Source organism: Hypanus sabinus, chromosome 2, assembly GCF_030144855.1.
Source record: "Hypanus sabinus isolate sHypSab1 chromosome 2, sHypSab1.hap1, whole genome shotgun sequence".
NCBI lineage: Eukaryota > Metazoa > Chordata > Chondrichthyes > Myliobatiformes > Dasyatidae > Hypanus > Hypanus sabinus.
The window spans coordinates 117,946,429-117,959,509 of NC_082707.1; the positions used below are offsets into that span (position 1 = coordinate 117,946,429).

Here is a 13,081-nt window from a genome sequence, read left to right on the forward strand (position 1 = left end):
CTTTAATTTGAAGTATTTGCAAATTAGGATGCAAATGACAGTTTAATTCATTTTGTAACAGTCTGACTTCAGAGCAGGTTTAAGATTCAAACATCATTTTAAGAACTGAGCAAATATCTGTAGCTGACTCAGCATTGATGGTTTTGGGTGAGAAATTAAACCAAGGTCCAGTCTGCATGCTCAATGTGTACATAAACAATGCTGTCATACTAATAGAGTGAGCAAAGAATTTCCATCAATGTACATAAATATGTTAAAAGGAAGAGATATCATAAAAGGTACAGATTAAATTGTCCATCCCAGGTCTACCCTTTTAAGTATCTGTGCCAATCATATAAACTTAAAAAGCACAAGTATTAGGATCAATTGAAAATATAAATTTAATTTCAGAATAAAAATTAAAACATTTTACACACTTGTACAGTTACTGTATATTTTGCACTACTTCAAAACAGAGGAAGTATCACCCATCAAGTTCTTCGGTCCACAGTCCAAGTCTCATTGTACACTGAACTACAATGAGCAACCCATATATTGTGAGCAAAATTTGTGATGAATAATACCACAACCATCCTTAATCTGTGGTCTAGATGAAACTCAGTTTCAATATTACTGAAACAATAAACTTCCAGAATAGAACAGCCAATATTTAAGGCAGGTTGTTCTGTAGTCCTGTGAACATCAGGAATGATCTGTTACCTATTTACACTGACAAGGAGATACTTTCATTGCTTCAGTCTGAGTTGTATTCTTCCTCATTCCTTGACTTTCAAGGATTGGATGCCAACTCACAGCATCATCTTATAGTATAATCCTTGGTTGCTATACCATATCATGCTCATTAAAAGGCCCAGTAGTATAAATGGGGATGATTTGGGTACAATGGTGAATATACATCAACTTTTCCTGCTCAGGGAGAGGCAGGCTGTAACTGGAACCTGTTAGCTCCTGGTCTGATGAGCAGTGTCAGGAAGAGACTCTTCATGATCCTGATTAGGTACTTGTGTCCAGGTTTTACAGTCATCAGGACTTCCTTAATATGTTCAGCACTACAAATAAAACACATTTCTTAATATTAAATTAAAATTAAATTCTAACCTTAATATATTTAAAGCAACTTGCATCAGCCATGCAACATAAATTTTCTTTACAAATAGAACTACTTTATAATTGGAGGTGATCTAGTTATCATATTGATGTTGCAACTTACAATAAATAATTTAGTTATGGTCTAGAAAATCTTTTGATCACAAAAGGTATTGTATGTGTGTTTTCTGTGCTTTAGAATTTGAAATGTTTGTTATACTTCCAGCACTTGCAAATTTCTTGAGTAACGCTCCTTTTAAACAAGCATCAAATGTTTACAAAATGCTGATAAAACTGCACAAGCCAGTACAAAAACAACCTTTTGCTCATACAATCTCTCTGATGTACTCATCCACACCAGGAGATTTCAGTTTTTAAATTTCTAGCATATTAACCAGTAGACTGTACTGAAGCATGATTCAGGCCAATTTCAAAGTGGGGGTATTTTGGTTGATCTGTCAATTCAGAATGTGTGGGACACCTTATTGGTTGGTAGGACAAATAGCAGTAACCCACAAAATAAAGGCTTAATGTTTAACCTCAAAAAGTTTTCAGGTTGATCCCAATTGAAGCAATAGCATAGATATCAAGCATACTCGGGTTAAAAAAATGATGGTGGATGATACTGAATTTCAACAGAATAATTAACTTTTAAAGTGAGCCCTGCCACAGAATGTGTGCAATATGTAAACTGGATAAAGTTAGATTTGTGATCACTTCTCCATTTTTACATATCCTACTGTTAGTAAAGTAACTAACAATACTATGCTGTTAGAGTAAGTCACACAGCTGTCAGACTGTATAAAGTGAATCTCCATCAGGACGTGTGTACACTGAGGGGAGAAAAAAAACAAAAATCAGAGCACTGTTCTTGATTAGAATTTACACTCGCCTGGTGTGTGCAAATTGATGTTATGTGGGGATAGTACTCAACCTGGCTTTGAAGCCCATATGGTTAAATAGACTATTGAAGCTCACTGGAATTTCACTATGGTGTCAGTATCTGTTAAGCTCTATTCCTTCCAGAACAAATTTGGAAATTCTTATGGCCGGACCCACTTGTTATGTAAGATGTATTCTTACACAATCCTTCTGCAAGAACCAAGTATCTAATTCAGGGCAGGCTGAGTTTTTTTTTTAAATAATACATGGGATGTGGTTTTCACTGGGAAGGTCAGCAATTACAGTCTATGATTGTTCTTTGAATCCAGTGGCTTGTCACCAAGTTGATAAATTATTTTCAAGGGGAAATAAATGGATAGTTCCTTTCTCACTGTTATCAATTATTTTTTATTCCAAATGTTATTACTTGAATGCAAATTCCCTGGCTGCCATGACAAAGTTCAAACTTCTGATTTATTTATTTTTTAGAATCCTGTTGGTTATTTTTGTGACATTTATCGTTCAGTCTTATTTTGCCCTTTAAACCTCTGAAAAGGCCTTGCAAAGAACTCAGAGTCACACATAGACCACACAGAACAAAGATGCCAGACTTCTTTCCCCAAACACCAGTAAACCGCAGCCTTTTTACAGCAATTTTTTTTGTCACTGCTACTGATTAGTTTTGTTTAAAGTTGCAGATTATTAATTAAATTTAAAGGGCATAGCTGTCACGATGGTATTGTTCTTCCCAGTCTCTGGATTAATAGTCTAATAATTTAAATGTTGTACCATAATATTATCTCCAGATTAAGTGTCATTTGTATATTTCTATAGATACTAGAGGAACAATTCAGTCAGTACTATTCACTGTGCCAAAGCAAGACAAAGAATATTTAAAAAGAAAACCCTTCATAGAATACATGATATCTCACCTTATATTTCCAAACCAAGAATTAAATGTGAATTGCAAAGGAAGCCATGGATAACCTGGCGTAACATGAAATGCAACTTCAAACTTCGATAATGCTTCATAGCTTGAAACAAGGAACTTCACACTATAAAAGAAAAGTCACTACATTGAGAAAGATCAGAGTACCGTAGTGAACCCAAAGTTAGGGCAGATGAACATAATACTAAGTCAAAAGGAAATTTGAGTTACTGCACAAGTCAAATGTACACTTTGCTCTGGTGTCTTTTAAGTACTCTGCTCCGTGAAGCCAACCATTTCAGAATATGTAGCACACATCAAAGCACAGTATGAAAACACTTACAAAGTTCTGGTAAGATAGCAGCATGTTTGGTCACAGCAGCTTCTATAGGGTCAGCAAAAGGTGCTACTGTCCTATTTAAACATTTCTGGTGATTGCAAGATCTTGCTATACAGTAACTTAAAGTACTGCAGGTCTACACCATCAACGAGTTGCTCACTGATGGAAATAATGAAGGAGCACCGCAATGTTCTGCTGCCTGAGTCAACAGAGGCTTACTGTTTAATAGTGAGTGGCCGCCTTGGTTGGTTTTCTTGTGATCGTAAGATCCTTTCAAACATTGTTAGACTGGTATGTTGCAAGTTCAATGTGTTCACTTATTGGCTGACAGCAGGGGTTTATTATGGGGATCTGCATGGCCTCACTCATAGCACGGACTAGGCCTTGAGCCACAGTGTTGCACGCTTGCAGCTGCCAAGAGAGAGGTGAAGCCGGTGTGCTCCACCGGGAATGGTGTGGTGTCCAAGATGGAGTCTGTGCACACCTCCCAAGCCCTTCACTCAGCAGAAGACAACCTCTGTTGTGGTCGACTGCAGTTTTTGGCAGTACTGAATCCAGTCAGGAGCTCAAGCCACAGGGATGCCTGTTTTACAGCCGCTGGTAGAGAGGTGCCTGAGTTGTTGCACTCCACCGGGGGTGACGTGGTGCAGTATCTGGCTGGAGTCTGGGCTGCCTCCCCTTCCCACTCTATCTTTTGTGGTTGATTGGAGATTTCAATGGACTAAAGGGTCTGGACCATATACACAGATATATATTTTTTTTGCGGTTGAATCTTGCTGTTATTCTATATGTGCTTGTTTATCTTGTATATGCAAGGACTAGGCTCTCACCTGGGAGGAGGTGGGTGTCGGGGCCAAACCGCTCCACTGGAGGAGGTGTGGCATGGCATCCAGGCTGGATTTGGAGTTGCTCCCCCCACCAGGTGTTCAATGGCACAAGTTCTCGACTCTTTTATTGAGTGATTGTAATGCCATTTGTGCTTGCTATCTTGTGTGTGCTTTGTGCTGTGTGACACTGTTGGCACTGTCTCTTACACCTTTACCCCAGAGTAATGCTGTTTCCTTTGGCTATAATCAAGGGTATTCATGTACAGTTGAATGACAATTAAATTTGAATCGAATTTCCCCTCCCCAAATAATATTATATGGCCATCCATGCACTCTGCTGCAGATGTACTTACTCTGTGTGTTGAATCTCCAGTTTCAAGATATCAAATTTTGATCCCCAGTTCAACAAATATTCCAGTTCATCACCAAGTAATCGACATCGACTCACCACAAGCGAGAGATCAAGTAAGAGCTAGAGTGGCAAAGAAATAAATGATCCATACCTAAAAAAACTGCTCAATTCTTTTAACTTACCAGTATACATATGCCTAGAAGCCAGAAGATGTCTTGCTAGGGATATTAACCGATTAGTTCATATTGAATCAATTAATGGTTTGTTTAAAGCTCTGTAGCCAAAACATTCAGGACTTCAAAATAAGGTATCAGGCAACAAGGCAACCTTGCATGAGGCATTGGGTTCAAAAGTCAAGAAGTTATGTTGCAGCTTTATCAAGCTCTAGTTAGGCTGCATCTGGAGCATTGCGTACAATTCTGGTCACCCCATTGAAGGATGTCGGGGCTTTGGAGGAGCTGTAGAAGAGATTTACCAGGATGCTGCCTGGATTAGAGGGCATGCACTAAAACTAGAGGGTAGACCAATTAGGGGTGTTTTCTTTGGAGTAATGGAGGCTGAAGGGAGATCTAAGAGGCTTATAAGATTATAATAGGCATAGATAGAGTAGACAGTATCTTTTTCCCCAGGGGTAAAATGTCTCGTGCCAGAGGGTATGCATTTAAGGGGGGGGGGGGGTAATTTCAAAGGAGATGCAAAGGCAGGTTTTCTTTCCTCCCAGCTTGTACTGCGCTGGTGGTAGAGGCAAATATATTAGAGACTTACGAGATGTTTAGATAGGCACATAAATGTGAGGGATATTGACATTTTGTAGGTAGAGGGGAATGGTTTAGATGGCCATTTGATTACTAATTTAATTGGTTCAGCACAATATTGTGGGCTGAAAGATGTTCCTGTACTGTCCTGTTTCATGTTCTAAATGTCTTGGCACTGGGATTAATATTTTATGCAGTTTCAGGATGATTTCCTGCTCCTGAAACACACCTCACCAAAAGTATTGCATTTGCTTCAGATTTTACACCCATTTTCCCCTTAATTGCAATTTATAACACACAAGGACTAACCTGATGGTTCCTCTTTAAATCCAGCAAGTAACATTTATATCACCATTGGAACATTTCATAATCAGAGAACATGATTCAGAGATGCAACTCATTATGCCTCTGCAGTGCCTTTGAAAAACCTTTCTGCTAAATTTAATTCTATTGAGAAAAAAAACCTTTACAGGTGTTTTGAGTCAGTATTTCCACTTTGTATTAGAAGACAACCATTCCATTTGTTCTTTGTGTATATTTAACTTATATTTGGAAACAAGCAGTCAAGATTTAAATAATTTGATATTATTATAATTTGACAGATTTATGTGCCTTATTGACTGTGCCTTTTTCCACACTGTCTTTTTCAGCATCACACACAATCAGAAGAACTGGGACAACGACAAGGTGACCTGTTAGAGTTAAATAACATCATGAGAGGCATAGACAGGGTGTCTTTTTCCCTAGAGAGGGTTTGCTAAAAACAAAAGGGCAAAGGTTTAAGTTCAGAGGTGTGAGATTTAAGAGACAACAGAACACCTTCTTCATGCATAGGGTGGTGTGTATTTGGAATGAGATGCCAGAAATAGTGGTTGAGGCAGGCACATGAGCAACACTTCAAAGCTATCTAGATAAGCACATGGATAGGAAGTATTTAGAGGTGTCTGGATAAAATGTGGGCGGATGAGACTAGTTAGCTGGTTAACACAGTCAGCATGAATGGACTGTACTGAAGGGTCTCCTTCCATATGGAATGACTATGACTTCAGCTCTGATACTGACTTCACCAAAGCCATCAATATATTGTCCTGGATAACTGACACTTATTAGTCCATTGTGATGTCTATTCTCAGTTTTTCCTTCAGTAACAAACTGCAAGGTGGGATATGAGTCCTTATCAAAAGTAAGCTTATCAAGTGGTTAAAAAATCCCACAAATCATATGAAAATCAAATCAGACTGCAATTTCAATGACATACTCTAGGGCAGACAAAATTTACAAATACTTTAATCACAGAATTCTGTCTATTTGTTCCCCCTAGAAAAGGACACTGTAGTGACAAAGGTTCATACAAATGAAGTTGAAAGTCCAAATAGTAAAAGGATTTGAGGTTGATCATTTTCTATCTGTGGAGGGAGAAACCGAGTTAACATTTTAGGTTGGTCAATGACCTCTTATCAAAACTGTGGGTAATAAAAGATTTACCAGTTCACAAAGCAGAGAGAAAAGTAGCAGGGATAATGCAAGGTGAAAAAAAAAGTAGAAGATGAAAATCAGGAACAATTTAAGTACAAAAAGGTGATGCTATAATTTTATCCATACCATGGGGACCTGAGATTCATTTGAGTGTTTACTATGCCAACTTTCTCGATTCTTCCAACACATCATAACCAGCTCATGAACAAGCTTCGAGTGTGCAGGTGATTCTTTCTCTGTAAAATCAATAACAATGATTAAAATAAAGCATATATTCAAAAATCAGATTGTTATAAAGGGGAATATTTTGTACGAAGATCCAAGAGAAAGTATAGTTAGTTCAAAAACCCGGTAAGTACTTTTAAGTTTATTCATGAGATGAGATAAAATCAGAGTTATACAGTATAGAAACAAGCCATTTGGCCCATCTTGTCAATGCTAACATCTGCAAATTAATACTAATCCCATTTTCCTGTGTTGGGTCCATATCCTTCTATGCTTTGCCCTCAGTGCTATTTACTGTAACATTACCACCACCTCAAGCAGCAAGCTCCAGATATCCAAAAAGAACCTTCCTTTCAAATCCCTTTTAAAACTCTTTTCTCTCACCTTAAATCCAAGTGATGTTGCTATAAAGGTCAATATTTATAGTTAATTTTTGATTGACTCTAAAATAATATCTTAATTTACTGGCACTCAACTTGGCAGATAGTGCAGGCCAGAGCAATTAAAGATGAGAATTTCTATCCCATTTAACATTTGTTGTTTGCTTACTTATGAAACCCAAAGCCAGGAGATAGAACAAAGCCAGATTACAAAATATACATTTATTCAGTAAAACCACACAGCCAAAAAAAACCCTAATAGTGCATCCAGAGCACGATTATTTATATGGTTAACAAAGAATATTAGATATGTTGTTGGGAACAACAACCTATCAGTGAAAGTCAGCCTAGAATTGCTTGTTAGTCAGCCAATAGGCATTAGTTGTTTCAGCTCACTGTAGCAACACTAAAGGCACCAAACACCAAATAACTTTGAAAACATTTTTTGTTTCAATACTTGACAGTCTTCTCACTATACTATCAGTAAGATTGGGTACCAAGCCTGAATTCAAGGTTATTTGAAGTGCTAATACAAGAAATTGTGCTGGTGAAACAACACTTAAATAGCAGCCAACATTCTTCGGAAAAGGACAAATCCCATTTGCCAGTGTTTTAAACACAGCTTGTTCATAACGAAAGTGAGCAATTTGAACAAACTGGCTATATGATGACTATGATATATACAAGCCTCCTCAACCTCTCTTCATTATATGGTTCTATTTTTTTCTCTCATTCAGTTTATCCTTCTTCCATATAAATGCTTTCCAACTATTCATAGAGCTGTTAAATTTCCAATTGTACTTGTTCATGACTATCTTGTACATACAGACTCCAGAATTCCATTTTCCAAACAAATGACATTTTTTTAAACATCTGACCAATCAAAACTTGCCAAAATTCTACATAAAATAGTGGGGAAACAATAACATAGCAGTTACACTAGAGGTGGGAAATTTAAATTAGCTGAATAAAACTGGAATTTTAGAAAACCAGTATTAATATTCATGACCATAAAAGTAGATTATAAGCATCATTTGTTTTAGTGATACTCTTGAGTGGGAAAACATCTTTGTATTCTACTTCAGTGAAGTCAATTAATGTGGGAGAAGTGTGAAGAATCAGATGGTGCAGAGTATGCAATTTAATGTAGAACTGGATTATGATAGGGTTAAAGTGCATTACAACACTTCCCAATTTAGCCACCAATTGTTATTCAAGTAAAACATCTGAAAAATCTTAAGACTGATCACTAGTGGTAGAAACACAAGGAATCTCACATAACACAAGGAAACACAGAAAAGAAAGAGAATCTCAGATTTTAAGGAGGACAGATCAACAACCGAAGGTTCCAGCTTAATGAGAGTGATAAGGTCTCTGTATCTCTCCCCATTTCCTCATGAGATCATGATGTGCAAGCTGGAGTGGAAGACAGGCCAAGAAAAGAGAGTGGGTGATATTATCCTACTTTGCTGGATTCATGAAGAATAGCTGAAGGAAGACCTAATCCAATAGTTTCTACTAAATTCAGAGTAAACCCAAAAATGAACAAGTTTAAGAAAACAAAATATGCAAACTTATCCAAATAATTAAGGCCTTTTAACTCACCATCCAACTCAGAGACTAGCTTTATGTCAATAATTTTCCTGTACTTCTCACCAGGGGAAAGTTCAGCACCTACATTTAGAACCAAAGTAAATAAATAGCCCTATTAAAAAAAAGTTTAGAGTAAAACTTTGATTATGTTTTTTAGTTTGTTCTAAATAGAGAGATAGGACAGAATTGTATTTTTCATAGCATAGAACAGAATAGAACGCTCTTCAGCTCACTCCAAGATTACAAATTCCCAAGTTGTGGTTTAAGATTTCGTATAAATGGCAAGATTGCCAATAATCAGAGCTTCAAAAAGTTTAGGAAAAAAAAGAGCTAAAGGGAGTGTACTATTAAGTGAGCTAATCTGACAACCAAACAAACCCAGGATGCATGCAATCTGTTTTAATGTCTTTTAGGATCAAGGGTCAAGTGCCATCATCTCAGTAATATAATGCTTTTCCATATTGCATCTTCTTGATCAATATACTTAAGAGAAACTACTTAAGCGTGATGGAGAAACTGAAGGATACATTTTAAAAGACTCAGATCAAAAGGGGTGGGAGCAGATTCTTGTACAGAAGCAACGTGCAACAATATAGCCCTGGTACCTGCTCTCTACAGTCTCCAACTTGCATTTAAATACAGGAGGGAACACACATTGTTCTGAATTACTTATTATGTAGGAGGAAACCACTTGGTCAATTTTCTAGACTGGATTTCAGAGTATTCCAATCAATCATGCCCACAAAGCAAACTCCATCCACCTAAAGCAACTCATAGTAGCCATTTAAGCTACCAACACATCTTTCAGATAAGGGAGAAAGCTGTAGTAGCAGCCTTAACTGCTATACTAGTGTACCAGTCTCATCAGCTTCTTTTTTTAAAAAATGAAGCATAACAAAACATTGAGACTTCCTGCTGAAAATGCAAACCAATCAACCTGAAATGTTTCAATACCAAATAATCTACTTATTGTCAAAACTGTCAACAAACCCAAGGCTCTCAAACGTTAAGTTGGTTGTACCATTATTATTTTTAAATGAAATCAACAAATAGAAGTAAATCACCAGAACAAGGAGTTGATTACCACTTGAAATAAATTAAAATGCCAAACTTCCTATGAATGAGACCGCTGGGAAACTGTAGAAGATTGGAGTTCCATGACAGAAAACCAACAGGCATCAAAAGAATGGCTAAAATTAAATGGCAAGGATCTTTGGGGGGGATGGGAGTCAGAGGCTTCTGCATTAATAAAAGTGACCCTCAGAAGTAAATTTAATCACCAGTCTGGCCCTGCCTACAAAAATTTATGTAACACTAGTTTTCAATTGGGCTGAATGGCCAAATCGCACCAGTACTGCTGAGAATGCAATTTTAAATAAATTAAATCTGAATAAAATGGGTAACCACAAAACTAACAGAATTCTTAAAGACCCATCTGGTTCATAAGTTCTTCAGGCAAAGAAAATCTGCCATCCTTATTTGGTCCAAATGAAGTGACTCCAAGCTAACAATAGAAATGCTTCTTAATTTTTCTCAGTTGCTCTTGAGCACATCATTCAGTTAGTAATGGGGAAAGATGTTCCAGCCTTGACAATTATGGTTACACCCTTTTGAGTGAATAAGTCTTAGGGCTCAAGTTAAAATTGTATTTTAACCAATTATTATTTCATTAATAAAAGATATGCATTTTCTTTTAATTTTTGCAGTTCGAGGCAACTAAATTATAGTCTTACATTCAGGCTCCCCATACTGCAAAGTCAACTCCAAGGAGTCATACAGGAATCTGTAAACAGCTTGGTCATCTTGGCAAGGCACTAATGTCCATTCTAAAAGTCTGAGAAACAAAAAAGTTTGTTAATGTAAGAAAAGGAACAAAAACCAATATTCAGATGTTCAAATGTCAAACGCCAGATAAGTAATATTTGAATAAAAAGAGAAGACAGATGGGTACACTTAGTGCTAAATTTGAATTGCAGTTTTCTGCAGTTCCACCTCGTGAGAGGGTATTGTAATTTTCTGTTACACGGTAGTAAAAATCCCATAAATGAAAGATTAATGCAAGAATTCCAATTCATTTTTCCCCCAGGTTAATTAATTCCATTCTAGTTCCACCCTCTCTCAATTTGATCAGGAAAACTTTGGCAAGAGTAGTATCAAAATTCAAATTTTGTACAACCAACTCCATGTAGCTATATTCAATTCCCACATACAAGTTGTGGTCTGTTTCAATGTTATAAATTCTCTTCACAAATAGTTAAATATCTAACATGTCTGTCAACTCAGCTACTCTACATGTAGATTTGCTGACAATACAACCATTGTTGGTAGAATCTCAGGTGGTGACGAGAGGGCGCACAGGAATGAGATGTGCCAACTAGTGGAGTGGTGCCATAGCAACAAACTGGCACTCAACGTCAAGAGACGAAAGAGCTGATTGTGGACTTCAGGAAGGGTAAGATGAAGGAACACATACCAATCCTCATAAAGGGATCAGAAGTGGAGAGAGTGAGCAGTTTCAAGTTTCAGGGTGTCAAGATCTCTGAGGATCTAACCTGGTCTCAACAAATAGACGGTAAGACAGTGGCTATACTTTATTAGGAATTTGAAGCGATTTGGCATGTCAACAAATAAACTCAAAAACTTCTGTTGTTGTACTGTGGAGAGCATTCTGACAGCTGCATCACTGTCTGGTATGGAGGGGCTACTGCACAGGATTGAAAGCTTCAGAAGGTTGTAAATCTAGTCAGCTCCATCTTGGTCACTAGCCTACAAAGTACCCAGGACATCTTTAGACAGCGGTGTCTCAGAAAGGCAGTGTTCATTATTAAATACCTCCAGCACCCAGGGCATGCCCTTTCCTCACTGTTACCATCAGGTAGGAGGTACAGAAGCCTGAAGGCACACACTCAGCGATTCAGGAACAGCTTCTTCCCATCTGCCATCTGATTCCTGAATGGACTTTGAAGCTTTGGACGCTATCTCACTTTTAAAAAAATATACAGTATTTCTGTTTTTGTACAATTTTTAATAAGCTATTCAATATACATAACTGATTTACTTGTTTATTTATTATATATTTTTTCTCTCTCTGCTAGATTAGGTATTGCATTGAACTGCTGCTGCTAAGTTGACGAATTTCACGTCACATGCCACTGATAATAAACCTGATTCTGATTCAATAACAATACAAACACTGTGTCAGCAGTCCTCTTCCAGGAAAAGTTGAACCCTATTCTTTGAGGCGATCTTCTACTCATTCCATTCTCACATCTCAAGTCAGACTTACTATTGAGCCTCCTGCCAAAGGCTAAAAAAATTTTTCCTGTTTAATCATAATTTTACAGCGCACTAAAGGAATCATCATGCCTCATTTGAATTATTTCCTTCCACTTTACCAACATAGGAAAAAAGTCATTACTGTCGGTCTCTGACCAGAGCCATGAAGAAAGCCCTTAGGAGTTTTTCTACAAAGGAGAAACTCTCACGTGATGTCTCCCTCTGTCAGTATAGCAGAGATTTTCAACCTCCATCTTAAGCCACCACACATGGTACATTGCAAATATGTTGGAGAAAATTATCTCCTGGGACAAATAAGATGAGCAGTTCAATACTCACTCTTGAAATTCTTCATTAAGTTCCAACATATTAACAGCCTTTTCTTGCATCAATTTTTCATCAAGTACTTTAGCAAGTTGACTGGAAAAAACATTAACTCATTAAAAGGAAGCATTAAAATGAAAAATACATACTTAGAATAAAAATGAGCTACAATACAGAAGAAATCAAGTTGAGGTCACTGATCAGCTCAAATGAAGGGCTGCAACCCTTATGTGGTGGGTGGCCAATGTTATATTGAATGCAAGTCAGCAGAACAAAGTCAGAAAACTACAAGATATGCAAGGAAGAGAAAATGTAATTTTTAATGGAAGCAAATTATCTTCTTGGAGTCACAGAGAAGTACAGCACAGAAACAGGTCCTTCAGCACATCTAGTCCATGCTGAAACTATTTAAACAGCCTACTCACATAAGGGGCCATGAGAAGGCCTTGGCGGGCAGAATTAAGGAAAACCCCAAGGCATTCTACAAGTATGTGAAGAGTAGGAGGATAATACATGAAAGAATAGGACCGATCAAATGTGACAGTGGGAAAGTGTGTATGGAACCGGAGGAAATAGCAGAGGTACTTAATGAATACCTTGCTTCTGTATTCACTATGGAAAAGGATCTTAGTGATTG

At 37.3% G+C, this 13,081-nt stretch overlaps 1 protein-coding gene across 1 annotated transcript in view; it reads right to left on the reverse strand.

Annotated features, from left to right (window-relative positions):
• Window positions 1-362: 362 nt before the first annotated feature.
• Window positions 363-13,081, reverse strand: part of knl1 (kinetochore scaffold 1) — a 50,580-nt gene continuing 37,861 nt past the window's right edge. The window contains exons 13-19 of the mRNA XM_059987672.1: window positions 12,460-12,540; window positions 10,578-10,678; window positions 8,857-8,925; window positions 6,773-6,882; window positions 4,417-4,535; window positions 2,901-3,023; window positions 363-1,049 (exon numbers count right to left, since the gene is read on the reverse strand). Of these exons, the coding sequence (XP_059843655.1) occupies window positions 911-1,049; window positions 2,901-3,023; window positions 4,417-4,535; window positions 6,773-6,882; window positions 8,857-8,925; window positions 10,578-10,678; window positions 12,460-12,540 (742 nt within the window). The 3' untranslated portion in view covers window positions 363-910. The remainder of the gene's footprint in view (window positions 1,050-2,900; window positions 3,024-4,416; window positions 4,536-6,772; window positions 6,883-8,856; window positions 8,926-10,577; window positions 10,679-12,459; window positions 12,541-13,081) is intronic.